Raw genomic sequence first — 27,271 nt, 5'->3', positions numbered from 1 at the left:
TATTCAAAATGTTGAAGCTGTTGAGTCTCTCTCCCCGCCCCCCGATAACAAACTCTGTAAGATCACTATGTGGAAAAACAAAAATATTCCTTTATTAAACAGATGTACAAAAACTCAACAAGTAAAACAATTGTATCACTGAAACATTTATTTATTTAGCAAAATGTATTTGAAGATTTGTTTCTTCAACAATACCATAATAAACTAGTTCTTCAGATCATTCTACTTTTCAAATAGCCAGGATTTAAAAACCAGTCTCATGATTGTCGCACACCAAACTGGCACATTCAATACTTTTAGAAACAATATTACTTCTCATATAAAGAGCTGTTTGATACTGTGGGAACTTTGATGTCCTAGAAATGAAAGGTCTATCTATCACCTCCTCCCAATACAGATTCCCACGGAAAAACAGGAACTTCTCTCCAGAAGTCACTCTGCAAACCCAACACACATGCAAGCATACCTACACCCTTATCCATACAACCCCACCGGTATCCCTGTCACACAACCCTCTCCCCAAGATGCAATCCTGGTTTCTTCAGGCAAGCTATGGTCTGGTCCTCATATTCATGTATATCACCTCGTCACTCAACATTTGTTGGCTGTCAGCTGAATGTATAAATTGAGTCCACTGAAAAGCACTGAAGATGCTATGGAAGTTCCACCTGTGAGGATAGGTCAATGAGGGCTATAGTACAGCCACATAAGCCCATCAGTTGGCCTGGCACCGACCAAGTTACACTGAAGTCTTTGTTTATCCCTTTCATAAACAGAAAGTGAAGAGGAATAGGGGGATTATGGGGTGGAGGCTTATGGTGGTCATATTTAAGGATATTTAAGGATGGGGCAACCATGACGGAGGATCCTGCTCTTTGTTAGCCGTAACTGGCTTTCTACCACACTGGAAGGAGGAACAGGATTAACAAGCTCCTAATAGGGGGTGGGGTAAAGCAAACATCTGCCATTATCTTCTTTCTGGATGGTGGCTGCTCGAAAGTATTTCATTTTAATTGCAGCATCAACAATTTAAGGAAGACAAGAAGTGACAACAGAATCTGCAGCACACTTTGTCAAACCCTTTTCATTATACTCCTCTTTGGGTTTGCGGAAGGGATGAAACCCATTCACCAGTTAAAATCCTTTTTGCCTTTGTCAATAATTAGACAAGAGGCTGCTGACACATACAAACAAAAATTAGGAAACAACTCTTAAAAGGCAGGAATTTTTCCTTTTGAAGAAGAAAGTACGATGCCACACACTGAGTTCAGAACAAAGATGCATGACATTCATTCAAAGGCCAAATCTCAACTTGACCCATGCCTAGATGGCACTTTGTTCTCTGAGAAATGTGTCCAATGCCCATTATCTTTTACCTTCCCTGACTGCAAGGATCCAGTCATTCTGCAGCTGTTTCCTGGAATGTGTCAGAACAAAACAAGCTCAGTCCATGTTAGGGTAACTGAATGACACAGACATATCTAATCATAAAATGGTCAAGAAGCTCCTGGTCTTTTAGCTAGCACTGTGACTGAGAACAAGAAGAATACAGCCACAATAATATACAGCTGTCAACAAGCAAGACTGCATAGAGACATCTTTGGCCGTGCAGTCTCTTGGCCTTCTGAAACCAGGTCACCTGCATTGCAAGCATGACAAAGAAAATAACTATGTTCAGAATGAGGAAAAGTCGGGTGTACGATGCCGACATTGAGGGAGAGCTGCTTCGAGCAGTAGCCAACATCTGTGCCAGGCCAGATTGGCCTTTGATCAATACACTGTTTTTATGCTGCCTATAGGTAATATCTGCAAAATCGAGAAGATCTTTCATCTCCTCTTCTTCATCCACAGGCAATTCTTTTTCGGCCAAAGTTTGTGCCTTTTGACGAACTTTTCTTTCATTGACTTCAATTTGTGCAAAAATGTCAGGGCCAGCATCAACAAACCCTTTAACTACCTTCCTGTTCCTCTTTCCCCTGCCTTGTTGCTGCTGTTGCTGAGAGATTGCAAATATCCTTTCAATGGCTTCCTCTGTCTGTCTCTTATCTGAAAACTGCAGCAATCGCTCAGCAGTCTTTCTGAAGCTGTCGGTGTTCTGTACGTGGGAAAGGATTTGCTTCTCCAGCTGCTGGAAGACAGGCTTGAAATGCTGTAGATTCTGTTCTACTAACCCAACATAATCCCTTATCTCTGATGCTGCAGCACTCCTAATGGTAGAGGTTCGGTCAAATAGAATTTTTTGGCGGTCCACAATAACTTGTGCAAAGACCGAGTGGCTTTTATCCTCACCAGTCCACAAATAAGCAGCATAGGCATGCTCGCCTGTTGTTATGAAAACATCTAATTGCTGAGAATTCCCATGGACATTAAAGCTTTGGACATCTACAGAAGGCCCAATGAAGAGATAAACAGCTCTGGTGATAGGGCTTCGCAGGTGAGTTGTAACATTCACATAGTTTGTTCCATTGTAAGGGTAGCCTCTGGGATACAGTCTTGAGGCAACAACAGCTTTCTCACTGTAGCCAGTGTCATCCATCCAGTACATTTTGTATGTCCCATCTCGCTGCCTGATGAAGGCCCCATGGACATCATCAGTCACAGTTTCTTCAAAAGGCACATCCACATTGTGAAAGAAGCTGGTTGCCACCTCCAAGGGACTGTCATCATCAAGATGTATCTGGTCCACTAGTAAGAGGAGCTGAGGATGGAGAAGTAACAGGTTTCTTTGGAGGCTTTTCAATTTTAGCTTGGGGTTGTAAGCACCTACTCCTTCACCCCTGATGAAGATGATCCCACCTCTTTCCATAGCAGCAACGACTCTTCCTTGGCAATCTGCAGCCTGATCGTGTTTATATTTCAACCATTTTGATGAACAGTCTTCAGTAACTTGCCCTTCCCATGGGTAAAAACAGCTCTTTGATGCAGCTGGAGCAAACATCAGCACATTGTTTAAAAACGTATATTTTGGTCCATACAGAGCTTCTGTTATAAAAGGCACACCGTTGGGAGCGAAAGTAAAAGAGTTCTGATCCGGGTGCTCATGGCCAGCATTGAAGTTCCTCCAGCCTTTGATCCACTCTTCGTACTTGTTCTGGTGAACAATATCAAATATTGCACGTCCTCCCAGCTTTCCTGATTTGAAGGAGAGAAAGGGTCTGTTGACTTCAGCCGGCAGAGCACTTCCATATGTTACAACTCCCCAGTCCTCAAAATAATGCAGCTTTGGAATTCCATAGTCTGGTGGAGGCACGGAACCCAGGCGGGCGTCATACCTTTCACAAAATGAAAGAAGAGAGTGGTTTGATATCAGGACATTAAAGCTGGCATTAATCATCCATCTAGCTTATTTTTTTTCAGGAACTGAGTCATTCTTAAGAGTTAAAAATGAGTAAGTAACAATATTCCATTCTTTAACCAATCTTTAAGTGCAGCACACTAACGGAGATATCAATCCTAAAGGCAAGACTGGCAACAACTTGTACTATGAAAACTGTCATTTGACAGAATCTAGAATATGTGTAACCACCTGGATGATGACAAGCAAAAGTGTAACACAGGCAGTTTTAGAGAGGGAACAGTTTCAGAGATGGATGAAAGGACTGTGCAGAACAGAGAGTCTGACCCTACAATCCCTAGCTTTCCAGTTTCCAGTAGATAATGAGGGGAATCTGGAAAAAAGGCCACCAGATGCATAACACCAAGACTGAGCATTTCTTTACCTCCTCTTTGCAGGTATAAATCCTGGGCATGGCCAGAGGCGTGAGCCTTTTGGTGCAGGCCAGAGGGTAAGGACCAAAGGCCTCCTTCTTGGGCTTGCAGCCCATAGCCCCTGAATGAACCAGGCCATTGAATATAGAGCATGCCTAGGATGTGGCTTTGTAGCCTTTAATGTTTTTATCAAACTTTTATTTTATTGTTTATATTCAAAAGATAAAAAGGTAACGGTACTCCGCTGTGCAAGAACCGAGTCATTACTGACCTATGGGGCGATGTCATATCCCAATGTTTACTAGGCAGACTTTGTTTTATGGGGTGGTTTGCCAGTGCCTTCCCCAGTCGTCTACACTTTACCCCCAGCAAGCTGGGTACTCATTTTACCGACCTCGGAAGGATGGAAGGCTGAGTCAACCTTGAGCCGGCGACCTGAAACCGACTTTCTGTTGGGATCGAACTCAGGTCGTGAGCAGAGCTTGGACTGCAGTACTGCAGCTTACCGCTCTGTGCCACGGGTATGTTAATAAGGCACTTTGGGTCCTAATCAGGGAGAAAAGTGGGGTAAATATCAACAACATCATCTATATGTTAAAGCTTGTCTCAAAGATTATGAAAGCTAGTAACTTGTTTTTTAAAGTTTGGGAAGATACTTTTGTGCCAGAGCCAGATTTCTCGTTAAGAGGTACAGAATAAAAGTGCTACAATATTACACATAAAATTACAGGTGACCACAAAACCTTTCTGTATAGTCCCCTCATTTTGCTTGTTTCGTACCAGAGGAATTCAGTGTGAAGTGTACACCAGCGCTGTCCCTTGGATGGCGTTCCCGGGCCTTCCAGCACACGATTCCTCCTGATCTGATCTGCTAACCAGTTTCCACTTCCATTACGCATAACAAATTTGTCTAAGAATACCAGCTGGCTTTCTGGTCCATAAAACCAGTTGTAGTTGGAGTCTGCAATAGCAACAGTCCTTTGGAATCCTATGAGGAAAAGTAAAACACGCACACACATAAACCCAAAGTACCCAATACTGTGTATTTAAGTAGCAAGAGAGTTGTCCCATTACAGTCAAAAGCAATTCTAAGGACCAAAAACAATTTCAAAACTCTAGTTGTACTCTTGGATAATGTCATATTTTGCTCTACTTACTTACTCACTCTATGGTAGACACTCAGTATGAGAGTTTAAGACAATCTTCTCTTCCTGAACTTCAAACAAAGAATATTTCAGGATTTCAATGAAGAACAGTTGTTCAGTTCAATGCACTACAGTTCAAGCAAAATCCAACTAATGATTGTAGTAGGAAAGCCTAATCTGCACTCTTAATTCCCTTTTCCTTTTTGTTGAGATAACACTTTAAGGCTGTTTAAACATATGAGAGCTAACGTGGGCCCTGGTTCAATCAGACTGTAACACAAATGCAAAACCTAGATTTGCATTACAAAACCTGGACAGAATCGTTCGCCTTATTACAAATGCTTCCTCTCCACTTTCTCTTTGGTGTGAACAATAATAAGATGTTAACATAATCTGCCACAGCAAGAGAGGCTTAAGGTGATTTAAACACCCCAAGTTTCTACAGTTTGGTCTCTGTTGACTTATTGAGTCATTGGGTTTTCCACGTACTCAGCTAATTGCCAGAGAGAGTGCAGAGCCTACAAATCCTGATTTAACCAATATAATTTAGTTTCCCTTCTTTTGACCTCATACACGAAGAAAAATACTTCCCTATCTCAGTAATCCTTTGACATGTGGTCACCAGAAGAAACACATCACACATCTGCTTCACAGGATTTCCCATTTTATAATGCTATTAATTCTGGCTGACATACAAAGAGCTGCTTTAGGAAACCCCCCCCCCAAAAAAAATCTTTGAACAATGACATTCACACTACGCTTCAAACTGATTCTGAAGTGACTCTAACCTTCTAAAGAAGGCTGCCATTTGGTATAGGGGGTACAGATTATGCTGTCTGAGAAACATAAATCTAAAGCCCCACAGTTACGCTGGACCTTGGGGGGGGGCGGGGGGAGACAAGTGCACTGGGCCCAAGGAGGGGCGGTGCTAGTGTGTGTATGGAGAAGAGGAGCATCAACGCTGCCACACCATGGCATGGGCGTAGTTGCCCGCCTGCGGCCGGCTGATGAACACACTGCTGCCCGGCATGTAGCCGCCCTTCCTTCCTTGTCACCTGCGTTGCGCCCACAGCAGCTGCACACAAGGCCAGAAGTCGGGCGAGCACATGGCATCATCCTCCCCTGAAGCCCCCAGCACCTGGCTCCAGTGTGCGCATGCAGCACACCCCTTCCTTTCCTCCCCCCTGCCCCTGGCACTCCTCCCCACAGCTCCGTGCCTGCTGACTGGGCAGAAAGTAGGCATATAAATATAGTAAATAAACAAACAGATAGTTGTACTGTGCGGGCTGAGGCCAAGGAGGAGAGAGTCAGAGGTGGAGTGCCTAGTGTGTGATTGGCAGAGACCCTGGCTTCCTCCGAGGGCGAGACAAGCTCTGAGTCCCCCTCGGAGTGGTCTGAGGCCGAGGAGGCCCCACAGCGCCAACCTTCCAGCGCTACTCTGGTGCTGGAGGTGGAGCCTGGCAAGGCAGGCCTTCTCACACCTTGAAAACCCTGCGGGGTCGCCATAAGTTGACTGTGACTTGAAGTCGCTTTACTCCCATGGGACACATTCAGTATTCAGGAGTGTATGTGATGCTTCTATACTATGCACTCATTGCTGATCATGACTGGCACGGTATCATTAGGCTTTTCACTTGATAGTAGGTGGAGAATAGCTAGATTTGAGTCCACAATCACCTTAGAGACCAACAAGATTTTCAGGATATAAACTCCCTTTGTTAGATAACCCGAAGAAGGGAGCTTTGACTCTTGAAAGCTTATACCCCGAAAATCTTATTGGTCTTTTAAGGTGCTATTGGACTTAATTCTAGCTGTTCTGTTGCAGACCAACACGTCTACCCTCTGAAACTAGGTGGAGAAGACGGAGCATTTAATCTAGAGGAGCTTTTGAGCATAAGGATCTTCCAAAGGTCTTTTCTAAAAATTACTGACCTGGTAGTACTGTCCTGTACATAAATGCAAAATGTTGTTTAAGCCAGGGGTGTTTCAAGTGGTTAATGTCAAAGTGCCTTTGGACAAGGAACATGTACTGGAAAAGAGATCTGGTGGTATAACTGCCATAAGCTACTCCTTCATAGAGGGATCCATCCGTCACTTCTTGCAGCAGAACTATGGACTTTTCCATAATTGCCAGGACTTGCTTGGTCCATACGTATGCTTCCTGAAGATAACCTGAACAGAACAAAAAGCAGAACAAAAGGTATAACATTCACAAAACTATGCTTAATAATTACATGACCCATTACACTTTGTCTTTTAAAACATGGGTGCAAACAGATATACAATATATGAGAGATCTATGTAAACATACACCTGGATATTGAGCAAAGAATTGTGAATCTCAATTTTCACTAAGAGAACTCCAGATAAAACACAAAGATCCAATCCTTCCTCCCACATGTACACACAACAAGTTTGTGCTCTGAGCAGCCTTGGTGAGGAGCAGGCTAACTGAATCTATATTAGCATGATTGTTATGATTGTGCCTATTGCCAAGTGATCATGCCCATCCAAGTCTGGAAGGGAAGAGGGATAAGGGCTCAGTTGTGCCCTAGGAATATCTTTTTCTCTGAACCACAATGTTCTACTCCCTAAGAATATGAAGACAGCCTGAAAATAATGTGAAGAATTCTTCAGAAAGAACCTGAGAATAATAGATTTCAATGGTCAGGAGACAGGTCCACAGTACTGCTTGTGGCTCCTTACCCTTCCCTATGATTTTCTTGTGCACAATAAATTACTCAAACTAAAATAATTCTGCAACACAGGACCCTCTGTCTCTCTCAGCACAATTCCATCTGATACATACATACCACCTTATGAGTCGTGAAAGAAAACAATCTATTTTAATTTTGGAATTACTTTTTCTACATTTCTGAAATTAGAAAAGCCCAGTATGGGCCATTGTCTACCATGCTCCAAAACATCCCTTTTGCTATTTTAACATAACACAGCATTTAGCCTGAAGAAGAATCCTATAATGCTGGCTATTTTGTAACATTTTGGTCAGTCTTAAGCCATGATTATCCTGTAGATATTTTAAATTTTTTATCCTAACAAACCAACCAGCTGCAAACAAGTCCAGGGAGAAGGGCCAGTGAGCTCACCAATCCAAGGCAAGGATCCATTGGCCCAGGGACCTGTCACGTCCCAGGACTAGATTGGGGAGGAAGGATTGGCTGTGCCCAGGGTTGGCCCACCCTTGGGGGAGCTTTTAAAAGGCGTGTCCAGGAGCAGCCAGGGAGAAAGAGCTAGATCCATTCCCTGGAAGGTGGGAATAGGTGACTGGCAGAACAGAGCAGAATGCGGAAACTGGGTGAAGAGAAGCCCCCTCTTCTTGCTCTATTCTGGGACACATGTCCAACTAAAGAAACCCTGCAAAGTGAGAAAGGACTCAGACCCGACCCCAGCGGAACTTGACAACTGAATTCTATGAAACTTGGTGCTGCAAGATGAAATTTAGATGGCTTTCTCAACCAGTTCATTGGGGATGGGTATTAGCTATAGCTAAATGGAATAAGTAAGAGCCCTGTGGTGCAGAGTGGTAAGCTGCAGTACTACAGTCCAAGCTCTGCTCACGACCTGAGTTCGATCCTGACAGAAGTCGGTTTCAGGTCGCCGGCTCAAGGTTGACTCAGCCTTCCATGCTTCCAAGGTCAGTAAAATGAGTACCCAGCTTGCTGGGGTCAAAGTGTAGATGACTAGGGAAGGCAATGGGCAAACCACCCCATAAACACAGTCTGCCTAGTAAACGTTGGGATGTGACATCACCCCATGGGTCAGGAATGACCCGCTGCTTGCACAGGGGACTACCTTTACCTTTAAATGGAATAAGGTTCAGAGGCCTCAGAGTACCAATTGCTGGAGAATAGGGAAAGGCTGTTGCTTTCATGACCTGCTGGCTGGCTTCCTAAACACCTCTAGCTGGCTACTGTTGGGAGCAGGATACTGGACTACACACAACATCAGTCTGATCCAGCAGGGCTCACGTTCTAGTTGGGCCTGAACAGCTAGCTTATTCAGTAGCGTTTCTCATTCTAATAAACTAAACCAATAGGCATGAAACACAGCTGCATCCTAGTTCATGCAGGCCCCAACACACTATTCCACCTGATTGCATTAAGTGTGTATTAACATGTATCAAACAACGGTATCAATTCCTGAACCAGCCAACTTGAGCAATTTTAACTATGGCTTTGCACTGAACTTTCTGATTGTTGAGCACATACCTTGATTCATCAAAATCAGGCTTCCTGCCAACAGCGCCACACAGTTGGTAGGCTGATGATTGTGTAGGTATTGAAAACCCCATCCGCGCCTATATGATGCTTCATACATGTATCCTGAGGCATTGGCAATTACCTCAAGAAATCTCTCCTGCTGAGACTTGCTAAGGTAGTTGTACAAAAAATCATAGGCAGTGGCAAATCCAACCAAAGAGTGAGCAAGAGGGACCTCATCCCATGGGGCATCCTTTACTAACCTGTGAAAGACAAAGACATGGTCAGCTTTTAATTTTATTTTATCTAATTTTATTTTATTTTATCTAATCTAATTTTATTTTATTTTATCTAATTTTATTTTATTTTAACCATTTTATCTGCATGCCTTGTTTTTTTAACAAAAGAAAAGAACTTGGATGATTTTCCAGTGGAAACAGATATCGATACACAACAGCTGCCAGTAACTTTCAAAAAGTAACCTTTCAATACGATCAACAAATGGTTCAGGAAAAATCAGAGTTGATCTCAATGGAAGTGATGCAAATCAGGGGGAAAAAATGCAGACACTCAGTTGTGATCATTAAAGCTTACATGTAAAGGGGATCTCTGGACTGCAGCATGTAACTCAGCTGCCTTGAAATACCATCTGTGTTCTGAAACACGTACGAAGCTCTTGTGACTGCAACCTGCCCAATTGCTCCGGCTGGAGCGTGCAGTCCTCTCTCGGATATATGGAGGTGGTGGGGCAGAACAGAAGGGCGAGGAAGATGGTGAATGCCAGGAACAGGGCTCTTGGAGCAACCAGAGGTGCTGCGCGAGGCAGGAGGAAAACTGAAGAGGACGGGCGATTCCGGGCAGGAAACGGAAGTTAAAACTGATCCTGCCTTCCCTGACCACAGGAAGGGAATCACCCATCTCTCCAGATGCCCTCCACCTCAGAGTGAGAATCACTATATCTCTTTGATATGGTGATTGTATAAATGTCACTATTTGTCTACATAATAATAACACCTGGATAAGTGGGGTGTGCATATTATTAAATTATTAAAAGTGTCATAAAATATTTGTGTGTTTTGTTAAAGCCATGCTGGATTTTATTTCCATGTGTTCCAAAGCGTTTAGGCACTTAATACCAGGAATCTAAGGTCATAACTGTTTTATAGCTACAAAAACTGGACATTATCCAGCAAAAATCAAACATTCTGAAGTTTCATTCGTTTGAATGGGAGTGATGTAAACATGTGCTTAGCTGTGCCCTCATCTATGGAAATCACTGAGACATAAGAGTAATTACATTTTGCTGCATCATGCTCAATGCACAGGAATAAGCACATGTGCAATGTCTAGTGCGAAAATGTATTGGTGTGCCTATTCCACTCTGGTAGGTTATTCTTTCACACTGTACTTTGCCAATGACAGTATACCAGTGCACATAAATTACTTAAAGATGCAAAAAATATACATGGGTGGTGGTGGGGAGTGAATCATAGAACAAAAGCTTTTCACAAGTGATTGACTATTCCTCAGTTCCTCTTTATGTTGGGCACACAATTTTCAGATCTCATCAGATCTCAGAAGCTAAGCAGGGTCATCCTTGGTTACTATTTTGAGACCACCAAGGAATACCAGGGTTGCTGTGCAGAGGAAGGCACTTCTGCTAGTCTCTGGTCTTGAAAACCCCATAAGAGATTGCAATAAGTCGGCTGCGACTTGATGGCACTTTACACACACACACACACACATTACTTAAAGTATGCATAAAATGTAGGAATAATAATAATCTTTCAGTTCTATTCATGTTTCACATTAGCTGAATAACATATTGGAACTGTATAGAATGCAAATGGTTTACATTTATGTGAAGCATTTCAGATTCTAGTTGTTTATAAATAACAGAGTCCCAGACAAGTCAGACTGCTGATGACTAAAATGAACTATGCCTGCATTCATGTATTAAGACTAGAGTCATTTATTTGCCTTCAAAGCACAGTATTGGATCGCTAGCATCAAGCTCAAAGGAACTGCCATATCAAAACATTACCTCCTACCAATGAAGATTTTATTTTGCTTTGGTTTTCTTTCTTTGTTTTTAAAGATGCACAGTACATCCATGCTTAGGTTAAACCTCCCAAAAATTAAATGGTGACTGGATCACTTGTTTAATTTCAAGAAAAAAAATATTTATTTAAAACTGTTTCGCCATGTCACCCCATGTATGTTATATCCATTTTAAGTTTATTTTACAAAAGGCGACATAATAAAAAGTCAGCTCATGTTAGTATCTCCTCGCTAAAGATAGAAATGCTCCACATTTTGCATGAATGACTGGGCACAACCATCTTGTGTTTATTAAGAAGCAAATATTTTAGACCTCACCATGTCATTCCTAATAACTCCTGTATTTAGTGAGGCATTAGAAGCTTATTTTCTGTTCTTTCATTTTGCCAAAATTGTGAACCCACATAGGAACAGCATGCAAAGAGGGAACTGATGACCAGCACAGGGGAAATTTCACTTATCTGCAACGAGTTTGCCTGTGAGAGCAGCCTCTTTGCAAGAAGGGAAAGGAGCTTTAGCCTGAGATTCCTTACACGAACTAGACACCAGCAAAACACTGGTAGAAATTTATAATTAGAATATTTAAGGAGAATATTGGTCTGTCACACACAGAACAGCTGAATGGATGTACCCCCATTCCTAAGTCATCTTTACACCAAAACTTGGCACAGAAATGACCCCAACAAACAAAACTTGGATGAGCTTGGGGAAAGTTGTTTAGAGGGTTTAAAAATAATTTCACTTTTAGATTCTCCTTCGTTAGACCTTGTATTTGGAGAGGTGTTTTTTTGTATGCATTAGTCATGCAGATGAACCGACTTACAGCAACACTGCAATTCCAATTTAGGGTTCTGTTCAGAGTGATCACTGAATACCCAGATACTGGCATAATCAGGCAGCAGGTAGTAGGCATTATCCTGTTCCCATCCAAACTACAGGTTGAGCCCCCACAGTTTCAAAGATATAAAGACTTATATCATAACTCATTATGATCACTTGGTCCCCGGCTCTAGAAGTATCCAGCTGTCCTCTACCAGGACCAGGGCCTTTTTGGCATTGGCCCCAGCCTGGTGGGATTCTCGGTCTAATGACACCCAGGCCCTGAGGGACTTGGCTCAGTACCACAGGGCCTATAAGACAGAGATGTTCTGCCAGACAAATGGTTGAGGCAGCAAAGGTCTGCAGATCAGCTGCCCTCCCTTCCCTCCTTTCCCCCCTTCCCTTCCTTCCCTCCCCTTTCCTTCTTTTTCGTTCTTTTGTTCTCTCTCATTGGCCCCCTTTCCCCTTGATTTCTTGTCTTAACTCCTTGCATTTTGGGTCATTTCTGGTCATCTGCCTATGGTTATAAACCAACTCACCATTAGGAATAATTAGTATTATATATAGCAGGTTTGAAATTAGAGTGCCATCTTTTAACTTGTCTTAGTGATTGTAGTTTTATTCTATGTTTTACCTTATATTATATATTGTACTTTGTATGTGTATATTTGTTGGAAGCTGCCCTTAGTCAACTTGGTTGGGAAAGGGCGGGGTATAAAATAAATTAATTAATAAATAGAATGTGGAAGTAATCCAGATGCAATAATGTTATTCAACAAGCCAACATCAGAAAAGTGATGTCTGCTACAGTTGAGTAAGTGACAGTGAAATCTTGGGGGTGGAGGATTATCACAGATGTCACTTTTCAAACCACCAAATCTGTAGGAACTGTCATCAGGATGCTGAGGCTATATATGTGGATTTACTAAATCGCGTGGCATATTCTTCATGAAATTGCTCCCCCAGGATACTCCCCAGGATGCACGGTGTGGAAGTTTTGGTGAAACAAGTGGATCCGGACTTGCACTTTTGCATGCAATTTGCCACCAATAGAATGTTCCTAGGTATACATAATTGTAGCAGCTGGCAGACATATCCCTGGATCGCACACAGATGAAACCTGTCCTTCGCAGCCACAGGAGCTGTGAACAGCAGAGATTGGCTATCCCATATGTCAATTATGAAGCCATCACCTCTGCTCCCTGCAGCCATTAGAGTATAAATACATTGATCAGATTTTTGAGCAGATTAACAAGCAAAGGATTTGATAAAAGAGGGAATAGTTTGCCTGATGCAATCAAGCATTTGGTTTGGAATTGTACTGCTTGACTATGGGGGGTGGCAGAACTCATGCCAGAGCAGAACAAAAAATCATACATATGACACCGAGGCAGAACATAGTACATTTAATGATACGGCAACCATTGCTCATAATTAGCATTTCACCTCCAGGTTAAGCTTACTCTTGTGACATGTCGCAACCTAGCAAAGAAGTGCAAACCTGCCTGTTATTGTCTGAGCACTTTTCTTCTTCCCTCCCCTTTTGTTTCACTACTGGAGTCTTTTTTTTTCCACGCCAAATCTTCAGCATTGTGTCTTACCAACTTTTCTGCCAGCTATTTAACCATGAGAGAAGCCATTACTTTAAAATCACCCTCCTCTTTTGGCACACTACTCCCTAAACTGGGTCCTTACAGTATCTTGGCCGTAGGGGAGCCTCAGAAGTGCCTTCCTTCTCACATGAGATGGGAACATGAGAAGCCTGGGACCAAGGAGAAACAGCCCACACGGCGGCCCCTCCTCATGCCAGGGAACACCGTTTTCTAAGGGCTGACACTGATGTAGGAAGAAGCACCCATGAGGCTTCATCACGAGCCAGGGCTTGCGTTCCCCTAAAAGCAAAAGAGCAACCGGAGCTGCTGCAGCTGAGACACCACCACAGTGGCGGAAGGACCCAACTTCTCTTGCTGGAGAAATTCTCCTCTGCTTCCTGAAATTTCTAGTACACTAATGAGAACAAGCTTCGAGTTGTAGAGAAATGGAGCACAAGTGGTGGGAAATACACAATACCTAGCCGAGGAAAAATACTGCATATGGCCTGGATATGTCCGGAGACTGACACAGCTGTGTGTACAATGTTACAACGATTTACCACATTTTGCAAAGAGAAAAAGCCAATGGATACAAGAAAGATTGCCTGATAGACTCAATTCTAAATTTCCAATGTGTTCTGCACAGATAGATTCTTTCTTAGGGGAACATTTTTTTTTTAAATCTGATCTACTTCAATGTCCTGTTATGGTTACCACATTACATTTCATCAAATGGAGGCACCAATTATTTTTTCAGGACAGTGGTCATGTGGGAGGCACACAACCTCCAGACTCTGCCCTTCTCTCATCCGCTCTCTTTCTGGCTATTATTCTCGGAAAGACAGCCAGCTCAGGAACATCCTCTTCAGCCTCTGAGCTTAAGTAGCATTTCTTTTGCATTCCCTGCTCTCCAACCCCATACCTGGTGCACCGGTGGGACCCTGTGGCCATGTCACTGGCCATGGAGATGCGTGGCTTTGCTTCTGAGCCCAGCCTGGCTGTAGCCGGGGCTCACTGTACCCTGGCGGCCTTTCCAGCCTACCGTAACAGCAGGCTCTTGCCAGCCTCTGTAGCTCCCTGGGGAAGGGGTGGCCAACCTCCTAGCTGTGCTGTGGTGGCAGAGGCGAGACCAGAGCTGGATGCCGCAGCCAGCTTTGGGCAGGTCTCATCCTTTTGAGGTGCAGGAACCATCTGTTGATTTGGCCATACCAAGACCACGTAAGCCTTCAGACATATTTTCAACACATGGAGGTTGGGACGCCAGATCACTGTGACACCAATTCTAACCTGAAGTTCAGGACACGGTCTATTTATTCTTTCTATACTTAGCAGATTTTTATGCTGCCTTTTCATTTAAAAATTCCCGAGACAGCTTACAAATAATAAAACTTGAAATACAATATGTGTACACACAGTGCTCTCTCTCTCTCTCTCTCTCTCTCTGTGCAATCAGATACCTTGAAAACATAGCGTTTCTAATTTAATCGGAAGAATTCTACGTACATTCAGTTGGATGACAGTGTGCTCTGTTCTGACCTTATCACATAGAAGATCGACAGCACACACCATCATATTTCTTGCCTCCGTGTGATGAAATAATGTCTGAGTATATTTAGAGCTAGCCATGGGAGGGAGAAACAAATATGCACGGGATCATAATCAACTTGGCCTCAAGGATGTAACACATTAAAATGATCAGTCACGATCCATTTGTTTGAGAAACACTGTTCGTCATGTGTTATTTCCAGTACAGGACTGCACAGAGGATGGTTTTCCAGCCACATGCATCCAGGAACTGTATGGGAAGCAAATAACAAGGTGGTGGCTAAAGATGGAATATTCCGTTAGTGTACTCAGAAGTAAGCTCCATATTATTCCATTATCATAGATGGACATGCAATTGTTATCTCAGATCTCTGCAAAGTAACCTTTCCTCACAGCAAGCCCCAGCCCCCAACTACCAGCTTTTAAGAATAGTTCCAGGCAGTTTTTAATATGCGGAAATAGCAGTGAAGTCACTCACAACATTCAGGTAGCTCCTCTTTCAACACTAATATTTGCTATAGTATCCTGTCCCTCACCACTCAGTTTTACGTAATAAAATACTATTAGCGTTCTTACTTTTACATAGGTCAATAAAGATTTAAGCATGGCTGTTTCTTCGCAGACACCCCGTCGACTACTTCAGGGCTTTGCTTTGATTATGTCAGAGGTCGCCTTGCGCTCCCCGTGCATTTTCGCGGGTTCTGTGTGCGTTTTCCGGATACGTGTTTATCCAGCTTCCAGAAAATGCGGGGAAAACACGTGGAAACGCGCGGGGAGAGCAAGGTGACCTCTTATGGTCGGAAAATGCATACATAATTACAGCAAAACCCCAAAATAGTTGGTGGGGTGACCACTAGGAAATAGCCATGCATGAACAGCCTTCAATAAATTTCCAGCAGATTATAAAAGCAGTGAAAAAGAAGGAAGATGTACACTAACAGTGCAATCCTAAGCACAGTTATACCCTTCTATCCACTGGAGTCACTGTAAGTGCTAAAGTAAGGTGTAAACCTTTCGTAATCCTGATGGCCATTTGAATTGGGCTGACCTTGGAGGCCAGGGGTCTTTTGGCTCAGTGCCCCAGATATAAGGGAAGTTTTAAAGTAAATAGTGAGGATATTCCTTTTGGGTGGAAACTTCCATCAGCCAATGTATGCAGTAGACCAGAGGTAGGCAATTTCTGGCATGCGTGCCAAACAAAAACCTGGCAATCTGCCTACACAACCAAGGCGAATCCTTGAGACATTGAGAGAGCCACTGGACTGGTAGTGCCAAAGACAAAGGGTACCACCTCATAGACCTGAAGAGCTACTAGCCGGATCCAGGATGAGTCTGAAGTGTTGGTACCATACTGGGATTTGGCTTTCTCTCAGTGTGTGTCTGGCCAAGTACAACACTCATATTTAGGGTTGCCAACCTCCAGGTGGCGGCTGCAGATCTCCTGAAATTACAACTGTTCTTCAGCCGACAGACATCTGTTCACCTGGAGAAATGGCTGCCTTGGAAGGTGGACTCTATGGCATTATACCCTTCTGAGGTCTGTCCCTTTCCCAGACCTCCACCCTCCCCCAGGCTCCATCCCTAAATTTCCAGGAATTTCCCAACCGAGAGCTAGCAACCCTAGTCACATTCCCCTCCCTGTTTTAATTTGCCAACACACTAACGTCTAAAATGTTTGCTTAACTCTGTAGTAGATTATGAGGGAGTAAAAACTCCCGGGATATGGCAAAAGTCTCTTATTGACAGAGTCCAGACATTCTGAAGGAGTAAAGGCCACTTAAACAGTATTTTAACACCTTTCATCAAAAAGCACTCATTCATGGTCATGAAAGAGAAGATGTTTTGTAAGACGTTTTAGCAATTTCCCTCTAAATTTTTACTTTTTCCCCCATTAGAAAGTTTTCAAATGGCATCAGAAAAAAAGGTGGGGTTTTTTTTGGGGGGGGGGGTATTTTGTCCTTTAATTTTTAAAGGATCTTTCCCTGGATTTTCACATCTCTAGAAGTGGATCCTTTAACTGTGCCTGCTGAACACAAAGTCTTTAGGCATTTGTAAATGAAGATTCATATCTTTTAGTAAGTAAATTCCACACCAAATGATTCATCCCAGCAACAGTCTGACCACCCACTTAAGGCACAATTGTGGGATACCCAAATGGCAAGCGGTGTACATGAACAGACAGTTAAATTGCAGAAGAATGACCTGTATCTGAACTATTCTTAAAATTTTAATTGTTAAAATAAATTATTGTGAAGGAAATTGGTTTTTGTTGTTAATACCCTGTGATCATAACTGTACAGTTGTGAGAGAAGTTTCGCCGTTTCTATTTAACCCTTAGGCATGCAAGCAATTTTGTAAGTTACTGATGTGATGAAACTCAAAGACTTTATCTCTTTGACAGAAAATGACAGAAATACATTCCGAGAAAGAGAACATAAAAATGGAACCCGCCGCAGCAGAGTACCACACATCATTTGGTGAAGCAACAGATAATTCAAAATATTATTCTATTTCTGCTTTTGTTTTCAGCAGGCCTTTGATATGAAAATCATGGGGTGCCCCTTTATACTTGAGACTGCTTCTTCAGTGCCAAAATCATTTCAGTAGAAATCAAGGGAATCCAAATACACAACAGAATCATTCGACTTGCCAATACCACTTTATGAGAAAACCAGATGTGAAGCATTCCATTTGCTGTAATGAGTGTCTTTGTGATAAAAAGAGCATTCAAACCTTAAGGCAAACCTTAGGGTGGGTAGGAGAAGGGCGAACCTGTGTTTTTGGTCCGTGCCTTTTTAGGAGGCTGGGTGGTATTACTGCACACCTTCTAGGGTGACTGTTCATAATGTTGGGGTGCTGAGTGGATGAGGTGAGTCTGGGGGCGAGTTTGTGAGAAGACCTGTGAGATTGTAGTTCGGCTTGCCAATCCCTGGTCCATCCTTGGGGGTTTGGGAGGGCTCTCGGGGTTACCTTGGCATTGACCTTGACGTCCTGTAACACCAAGGCTGCTTCCACGAAGTCTCCATTTTGCCTGATCTCTTGGGGTCAGTCTGACCTGTTTGGATGATAGTGTCCTCTGGGAGTCTGTCTCATTTAGCAAGGCTCCCAGCATAAACAGTGGGCACCACTGATTGTGGCAACCTCGTGGTGGGAGCCAGGGGCAGGCTGGGTATCCTCTTGATAGGGAGAGACTGTGGTTCAGTGGTAGAGCATCTGCTTGGCATGCAGAAGACCTCAGGTTCAATCCCCGACATCTCCAGTTAAAGGGACTAGGCAAGTAGGTGATGTGAAAGACCTCAGCCTGAGACCCTGGAGAGCCGCTGCCAGTCTGAGTGGACAATACTGACTTTGATGGACCGAGGGTCTGATTCAGTATAAGGCAGCTTTGTGTGCTCATGTGAAACAAACACTAAACCTCTTTTCCTGTGAAGTCAACAAGGGAAGAGGAATGCTAGCCCATTCACAGAAAAGGTAACAGTTTCAACGATCTATTGTTTGTGATGCGTTTCCATCTCTTTGTAAGAATATGGAGGACCACCAAATTCTGCATCACTGTTTCAACACTGTTCTTCCTCTCTGTGGATTCAGAGTAGGGCAGCCAACCTCCAGGTGGTAGTTGGAGATCTCCTGCTGTTACAACTGATCTCCAGGCGACAGAGATCAGTTCACCTGGAGAAAATGGCCGCTTTGGCAACTGGACTCCATGGCACTGAAGTCCCTCCCCTCTCCAAACCCTGCCCTCCCTCAGACCCCACCCCCAGAATCTCCAGGTATTTCCCTACCTGGAGTTGGCACCTCTCATTCAGAGATATATAGCGAGAATAACACAAAGTTTTCAAGCCTGTTGGAGCCAACCAGGAGTGGACTGGGAAGAGAAAACAACTCTGGAAAAAGCCAAGCTGGGTGGCTTCTGTGGTGCTATAAGCTAGCACTGCAGGGATGCCCAAGGGCACATGCCAGGCAAGTCAAAAGAGAAAGACAGTGTGCAAGTGTTTCTATGCTAATGCTAGAAGCCTCCAAGTGAAAATGGGGGAAATAGAGTGCATGGTTTTAAGGGAAAACATAGATATAGTGAGCATTACAGAAACCTGGTGGAGGGGAGAGAACCAGTAGGATACGGTCATCCCTGGTTACAAATTCTATAGAAATGACAGGGAAGGGCAAATTGGAGGGGGATTTGCTATATATATCAAGGAAGGCATAGTGTCTAATAAACTAGAAACCATAAAAAGGGCAGACTTGTCCACAGAATCCTTGTGGGTGACGATTCCGGGCCTCAAAGTGACCACAATGGTATCAAATTTAATTTCTATGTATGTGGGAAAGTGCCTGGGAAATCTCTCACAATTACCTTTGACTTTAAAAGAGGGAACTTCTCTAAAATGAGAAATCTGGAAAAAAGGAAGTTGAAAAGAATAGTTAGGAGGGTTAAATCTCTGGAAAAGGCTTGAGTGTTACTCAAGTCCACAATACTAGAGGCACAACTAGACTGTATACCGCAGGCCAGGAAAGGTGATATTAAGTCAAAGAGGTCACCACCATGGCTAATGGGTAAGGTGAAGGAAGCTATTAGAGAAAAAAAGGTTTCCTTCAGAAACTGGAAGGACTGCCCAGATGAGGCAAACAAAAGCAAACACAAACTTGCAAAAAGGAATGCAAGCAAACAATTAAAGATGCAAAAAAAGATGTTGAGGGACATATCGCTAAGCACATCAAGACCAACAATAAGAAATTCTTTAAGTACATTAGGAATAGGAAACCAGCTTGGGAAGTGGTTGGACCACTGGATGGCAATGGGAGTAAAGGAACAATAAGGGAGGATAAAGCGATTGCTGAGAAACTAAATGAATTCTTCTCATCTGTCTTCACTGCTGAAGATATAGAGCAGATTCTTTCTCCTGAACAGAAGTTTTGGGGAGGAGAGAATGAGGAACTGAGGCAAATAGTGGTAACATGGCAGAGAAGTCCTAGAACGTGTAGACAAACTGCAAACTAACAAGTCACAGGGACCAGACAGTATTCATCCTAGAGTTCTTCAGGAACTCAAATGGGAAATTGCTGAACTTCTAACAGTGATATGCAACGTGTCCCTTAGATCAGCCTCTGTACCGGAGGACTGGAGAATGGCCAATGTAACGCCCATTTATTTTTTAAAAAGTTTCCAGGGGGACCCAGGAAATTACTAGCCAGTCAGTTTAACGTCTGTTCCAGGTAAATTGATGGAAAGCATTATTATAGACAAAATTGTCAAACATATAGAAGGGCAAGATCTGCTCAGCAAACCCCAACATGGCTTCTGTAAAGATAGGTCCTGTCTTACTAACCCAGTGGTCGGCAAACCGGGCTCGCGAGCCACATGAGGCTCTTTGGCCCCTTGCGTGCGGCTCTGCCACAAATGACCACGTGCGGGCGGGCGCACGCGCAGGGGTGTCAGTCTGGATGATATTCTCTCTCCCCCCCCTTTCCCCTCAGAGGCTGGTCCAGTTGCTCGTGACGCGCCTCCCTCGCTGAGCTCGCAGCCCTCCTGCTTCCCGGCTCGCTCATTCCTGCCTCCTGCTGCAGCTGCCTTGCATTATTGCGCCTCCCCCCTTCTCCTCCTCCTCCTCCTCCCTGCCCGCCACTCTCCCAGCCAGCATGATTCATTTTTCCCCCTTTCGCTGTTGCACGGAGGAGGAAGAAGAAAGCCGGCAGGGGGGGGGAGTAGCTGTGTGTTTTTTTAACCCCCTCCCCTTCTCGATCCATTTTTCGGTTTGCTTTTTAATTGCGAAAAGAGGCCGGGAGCCTTCGGTTCTCCTCGCCCGATGAAAGTCCCCTCGGACGCTTGGACCTCTTGACTCCGGATCGCTCCAAACAGGGCCATTTACGCACAGGAGGTTTTGCCTTGGATTTGCCCCTCTTCAAATGCACATTTCCCCCATCCAAATTCTCAAAACTCTTGCTGGTGGCTCATTGTGGAGTTTTGAGAATTTGGATGGGGGAAATGTGCATTTGAAGAGGGGCAAATCCAAGGCAAAACCTCCCGTGCGTAAACGGCCCAGGTTAGCCCTTGCGACGATTCACCCCCCACCTCTTCCTCCCCCTCCTCTCTATTACCATCCTGTTTGGCTACGCCTGCCTTTTTGGTCGGATCCAGTGAGGGGAGGGGACGACGACAACAAACGGGTAGATCCCCCCCCCGGCGAGGCGACCCTGATGCAGAGGCAGGCGGGCAGCAAGATCACGTGGAGGTCTCTCGAGTTCAGATTTTACAGGTCGGCGAGGGGGGTGGAGTAAGGTAGCCGATCCCGCGTACGTGCTTCTCACAATCGTCTAAACTCGCCTTTTATTTGGTCTCTATCTCCCCCCCTTGTCAGTGTACCTATAGTTTAATTAAGACTTAAAACTTTAATTAAAGTTTATTAAGTTAATAAACAGTGTACCTACCTATATAGTTTAAGTTTAAGAAATTTGGCTCTCAAAAGATATCTCAATCGTTGTACTGTTGACCCCCACCAAAGACTGCTAAGCAAACTTCAGAGTCATGGGCTAAGAGGACAAGTCCATAAGATTGAGAGCTGGCTGAAAAATAGGAAGCAGAGAGTAGGAATCAATGGTCAGTTCTGACAATAGAAGGATGTGAGCAGTGGGGTCCCTCAGGGATCTGTGTTGGGACCGGTGCTTTTCAACCTGTTCGTCAGTGACCTGGAGTTGTGGGTGAACAGCGAGATGGCCAAGTTTGCAGATGACACCAAATTATTCAGGGTGGTTAAAACAAAAACGGACTGTGCTGGAAGAATGGGCATTAAAATGGCAAATGAGATTCAATGTGAGCAAGTGTAAAGTGATACATATTGGGGCAAAAAATCCCAACTTCACATATACACTGATGGGATCTGTGCTGGCAGCGACAGACCAAGAAAGGGATCTTGGGGTGGTAGTGGATAGCTTGATGAAGATGCCCCTGGGTAGTCCTATGCTCCTTTTCAAAAACAAAATTAATTCTGAAAAATAAGCAAATATATACACAGGTGCTACATTTGCCCTATTTATCCAGGCTGCAGAACTGAACTTCTGTAGTGTTTGGGTCTATAGTGTAGAACTTTGATATTATTAAACACAGAGTACATCTAGTCCTAGATATATTTGTTTATGAACTTTATACTGCCTTATGAAGAAATACGCCCTCAAAGCACCTCTCAACAATAAAAGTACAACTGTCTACGCGAACTAAAAGGACTCCAAAGAAATTAAATAGTATGCTCTCAGAGACATAATAGAAACTTCTCTGGATGTGTGATTCCTCATAAAGGAGGAGTACATACAAAGCAAATCCTGTACAAGCAGTCCTATACAATGCAATCAAATCTCAATCAACAGGACAGTGACCTCTAAATACATACGTATTTTAAATAATTAAGTGTGGGTTAAGAGAGCCAGCGTGGTGTAGTGGTTAAGAGCAGCAGACTATAAGCTGGAGAACCAGGTTCAGTTCCCCACTCCTCCACACGAAGCCTGTTGGGTGACCTTGGGTGACTCTCAGCCCACACAGAAACAGGCAATGGCAAACCACCTCTGAACATCTCTTGCCATGAAAACCCTACAGGGTCTCCATAAGTCAGCTGTTACTTGATGGCACTTTACACATATACACAAGTGTGGGTTATATATATTAGTACCCACTGTTACACACAGTCGGTTGGATCCGATACAAAAAGCTTGCAGAAGGAATTGGCAGAATGGTACTCACACACCTTTCCCTATCCTCAGCAGCTCCTTGCGAACTCCAAAAATCCTCAGCTAGGGGTTGGGGAACTGTCATAAACAAAATGCAGCGCAGCACAGGGGCTGCAATGAGGAGGGGTGAACTGGGTGATATTGCCCTTGTTCCCCCTGGAATTCATCCTTTGTTATTTTCCCTTTCCCACTTGCCCCTTCCACCGTTGTCGTTTTCTTCCCCCTACCCTAGCCCAAATTTAGATGTTAAGCCCCTTTGGATATTTGTCTTTATATTACTCTATAAAGTGTCATGGACAATGATGTCATTACGAATAATGATAGCAATAATAGTAATAAGCAACATGCATTGGTCATATACAGTTCAGGACGATTCAGCTGACTAACAGGTTAATATCCTAAACAGAATTTTACCCTTTTGTCCAATGAAGTCCATTGCTTAGGAGTACACTGTTAACTCTGATTCGGATTGCCCTATTAGTTGACAACAATATAGATAAATAAAAATAAAGCACTGGAGACAATGGAATCCATTACATTTTCTCTGAAATCTATACCACTGTTTCAAAAGAGGCAGCCAACAAGGCACTTAGTATGAAAGTATATACCTTGCTCAACAACTGCAAAATCAATTTCAAATGCAAGATACAAAAGCACAAGATAGAATTTCAAGCTGTGCTCCAAATTCAGCAAAAAAAAAAAATCACACTTTAAACCAAGGAGATTCTTTACAATACACAATTAAGTCCAGACAAAGTAAAAGAAAACAAAGGTTACTTTTATATTTAACAATACTGGCCCCTCAAAGGCTATAGGTGGCTCTTGAGCTGGGAGATGATTTTGTTACAGGCACATTCAGCAAACGTGGGAAGGTGACAATCAGGTAGACGGCAGGTAGTCAAGTTCTATCTACAAAACTCCAGAGCAAACTTTGATTGCTATCATGAGCTATATTTTTCTCTCCCCACCGTATTCATCACCACGTTCTCACCCTTTCATAAAAACATTCTTGCCACCCTTGTTTAAGGATTGGGATCTTCGGAGCCACCCAGTGATTTGTAAACAGCAGCCACTTTGACCAGCTTACTGACTAGCAGCTGCATGCAGGGACCTAGTTTCTTTTCTAGCACAATATCAAGGTCAAGGTAGGAATTAAAAAGAATTAAGACAAATGGAGCAAGAGTCTCTCACAATTTCTACCTTTATCAACACAGAAGGGGGCATTTCTTGAAACTTTAATTACTTATACGTTTCAGAAGTATTTTATCTTTATCTCACAAAACCACAGTTTTCTGGACAATATTAGAATACCCCTCTCAGCCAACGTGATATGGAAGCCACTGCTAAAATTATCTATTAAAAATAGTCTATCAGTATCAGTAAAAGGCATTAACATGGTTTCTCTCACTATTCCTACCAATCCATCCAGCTAAGTGTACAGCCTGCCTTCCTCTATTCCAAGGTGTCTTTCTTTACCCCTGTGAAAAACACTCTTCCTCTGGAGGAAATTGAGCAGACTGGTTGTATAAAACCCTAATTGGCTCACAACTGCTACAGTAAACCAATAATTTTGATTAAAGTACCTATGGAATCCCTTTAATTTACATGGCTCAAAAGCGAGAGAGAAAAACAAAAACAGAAAATGCAAATTGTTTTATATTTGACGAAGTGAAATATGAATGACCATAGAACCAGCCCAGAATATCGACTTGATGATACTCATTCAACTGCAAAACTCTCGAGGACATGACTGAGAAAAGTATATCAAATAGCAAATGAAGTATGAGATGTTTTAAAGGGGTATCAACCATTTCACCCTATTTAACTGGGAAAGCAAAAATGACAGTATGGACCGTTAACACATGACTTGTATTTACAACAACAAGCAGAGACTGATATCGAGATATCTAACAGCAATGTGTGCCCCCTCCCACCTGCGAATCCTAAATCCGTAGAAGAGGGCCACACTGAAGCTAAACAGGTTTTCCTGCAAACTTGGGGGATCCCCCACCCAAGACTGCAGCAAAATCTGAAATCTTAACAAAAATAAATTGGGGGTTTAATTACCCCTCAAATTTTTTTTTGAAAAAGGTTGTCTGCCTGTGTACTTATCATGAATCTGTGATGGCAGCTACTCCGGGCCCAGCTGTGTTGGTGGCAGATGCTAGGAGTTGTTCTGGGCCCAGCCATAGCGGTGGTGGCCACTGGGAGCTGCTCTGGGCCTGGCTGTAGTGGTGGCGGCCATTGGGAGCAGCTCTGAGCCCTGCCACGGCAACACATGCCAGAAGCCATTCTGGGCTTGGCCACGGCGGACACCGGGAGCTGCTCCGGGCTCAGAGTGGCTCCCAGTCACCACTGCCATTGCGGCAGGGCTCAGAGGTGGGTCATGCAGCCTGGAGCCATGCAAACTTAGTTATGGGGGAGACAGGTGTTACCCCCTCCCCACGAGTCTTGTGTCCCTCCACTGAGCTGGCAAGGAGGGAATTGGGCAGGCGGCACGGGAGTCCTTGCTGCCCCCCCTGAGCCAGCAATAAAGGATTTGGGGGGCATGGACATCCCCACTGCCCCCTACTGAGCCAACAAGCCCACCCACCCACTGAGCTGTCAATCACGGGAATCAGGGGAAGGGGTGAGCAAGTCCTCGCCACCGCCCCCCTTAGCGAGCCGGCAACCAGGGAGTCGGGTGAGAAGGTACAGCAGTCCTCATTGCCCCCCACCCCACCCCGAGCTGGCAAATGAGGGAGTCTGGTGCGGGGTGGCGGCTGGGAGCCACGCTGGCCTGGCAGCGGCAGCAATGTGGGGAGGGATTTCCCCTCCCCTGATTATCGCAGGTCTCCTCTTCTTTCCTTATCATAGCAAATGAAGGTTTTTAAAGCGTGTTCAAAAGTTAAGGCCTAGAGCAAAACAAGCAAATACTGACAATCAGAATAAAGCCAAAGCGTCAGAAATACATCAGTATCTTTCACTAGGGTAGAATATCAGATGTAGTCTAAAACCAACAACCAACCTCCCCACTCCAACAATCCCTGATGAGTAAACTGCTCAATACAAATCTAGTTTTCTTTTCCCAATTAAAAAAATCAGCCATACCACTGATACATTTCATGTGGTTGAAAAGGATTTATAAACTACGGTTAAAGAGACTAAACATAAACGAAGCATTGAAATAATGGGTATAATCCATCCAGAGTTCTAGTGTAATCCTAAGAATACTTTCCTGAGAATAAGCCTCTTTGACTAAGAGTCTGCTTAGGATGGCACTGTTCAGCACTTTTGCCAAGCTGACCCTAAGGCATATTTACTTAGACCACTGAGTTTAATGGGATAGTAAATATGTTTAAACTGAGACGTAGTAGTACTTTCTGGCCTTCAAATAGATGAAAAGAAGGCATTGGTTTAAGCTGTAGAAAGATAATTCATTATTTAATGCAATGGAATAAGTTGCTGAAAAGCTCATTCAGATCACTCTCCAATGTTTCCATTTGGTTGCTACCCTTTACAACTTGTAAGCACAGGAAATACCCCACTAGTAGAAAACATTTCTGGAAATACTTCCTATGCTTTTTAAAATACTTCCTCGTTGTTCAGTTATGTGTCCTAGCAACTAAAAGCGTAAGAATTTCTCAGCAACAAAAGGAGAGGAATTGTTTTTTGTAGAACACCTCACAACGAATGTGAAAGCAATGCAGAAGGAAGTAATGCAGGATGCAGGACCGTGCAGATCTTGATATCAAAGGCTGGACGTGCTAAATTTCTCCCTCCAATTCCAATAGCTAGGTCTGTAAATATCTTTAATTATTAATGGATGGAAGGACATATTGGTGGTTTCTAAAACACTATAAGCATCTGTCATGGCCACCTTTGAAAATACCTGCTCTTTAAAAACAAAATTAACAACGGCAGGCAGAACTTCCTTCCCCTTTACTTGCTTGTTCTTCATATAAATCAGCCATTTAAAACAAAGCATAATTTTGGCAGTAAAAACAAAGACAAAAATCTACCAACTAGGCTGAGCCGCCATTCGTTCCATGTAGTCCTTGGCCATGCTGATGGCTTCCATGTTCTCTGGATACAGTATACAGAACATTGCCAGGGCCCCCAGGTTGTTGCCATAGATTTCATTCCACCGAGCACTGAAGTCCTTAGGGTCCCAGGGAGGAAGGTACTCCAAGGGATTTGTCAGCATGGTCTGTACGGCCTCGGTCAGCCGAGCTGAAATGTGTTGATGTGTGCTGGCTGCCTTGAATCGTAAATCCTGAATCTCTCCTCTGGAAAAGTAGAGCATGGGGTAGCTATCATAGTTGGCATTGACAAAAGGAACCATAGTGCTTGGGGTGTCGTCAGTGCTGTAGACCAGTACGAGGCAAATCACGTGTATGAAAAACACACTAGGAGCCCCCCGTGTGTGAGTCCTCATTGTGGCATCAGAGCTCCAGGTCTCAATGTCAGCCGAACCATCTTCGAAGTA

General features: G+C 43.7%; 1 protein-coding gene across 2 annotated transcripts; it reads right to left on the bottom strand.

Moving 5' to 3' along the window:
- Positions 1-1,459: 1,459 nt before the first annotated feature.
- On the bottom strand, positions 1,460-27,271 carry DSE (dermatan sulfate epimerase). Of its 2 annotated transcripts, none has more exons than XM_056856645.1 (5): positions 26,805-27,271; positions 9,083-9,336; positions 6,786-7,025; positions 4,489-4,696; positions 1,460-3,272 (listed from the first exon to the last, which is right to left on the bottom strand). In XM_056856645.1, the coding sequence occupies exons 1-5, from the start codon at positions 27,218-27,220 to the stop codon at positions 1,520-1,522; spliced, it is 2,871 nt and encodes a 956-aa protein (XP_056712623.1). In that variant the 5' UTR covers positions 27,221-27,271; the 3' UTR covers positions 1,460-1,519. The 2 variants fall into 2 exon arrangements, with proteins under 2 accessions (XP_056712623.1, XP_056712624.1); XM_056856646.1 differs by having other exon boundaries at positions 26,809-26,935.

The sequence above is a fragment of the Euleptes europaea genome, chromosome 10, assembly GCF_029931775.1.
Source record: "Euleptes europaea isolate rEulEur1 chromosome 10, rEulEur1.hap1, whole genome shotgun sequence".
Classification (NCBI taxonomy): domain Eukaryota; kingdom Metazoa; phylum Chordata; class Lepidosauria; order Squamata; family Sphaerodactylidae; genus Euleptes; species Euleptes europaea.
The sequence above is the reverse complement of the archived record's forward strand: the minus strand, read 5'-3'. Positions and strand labels throughout refer to the sequence as shown.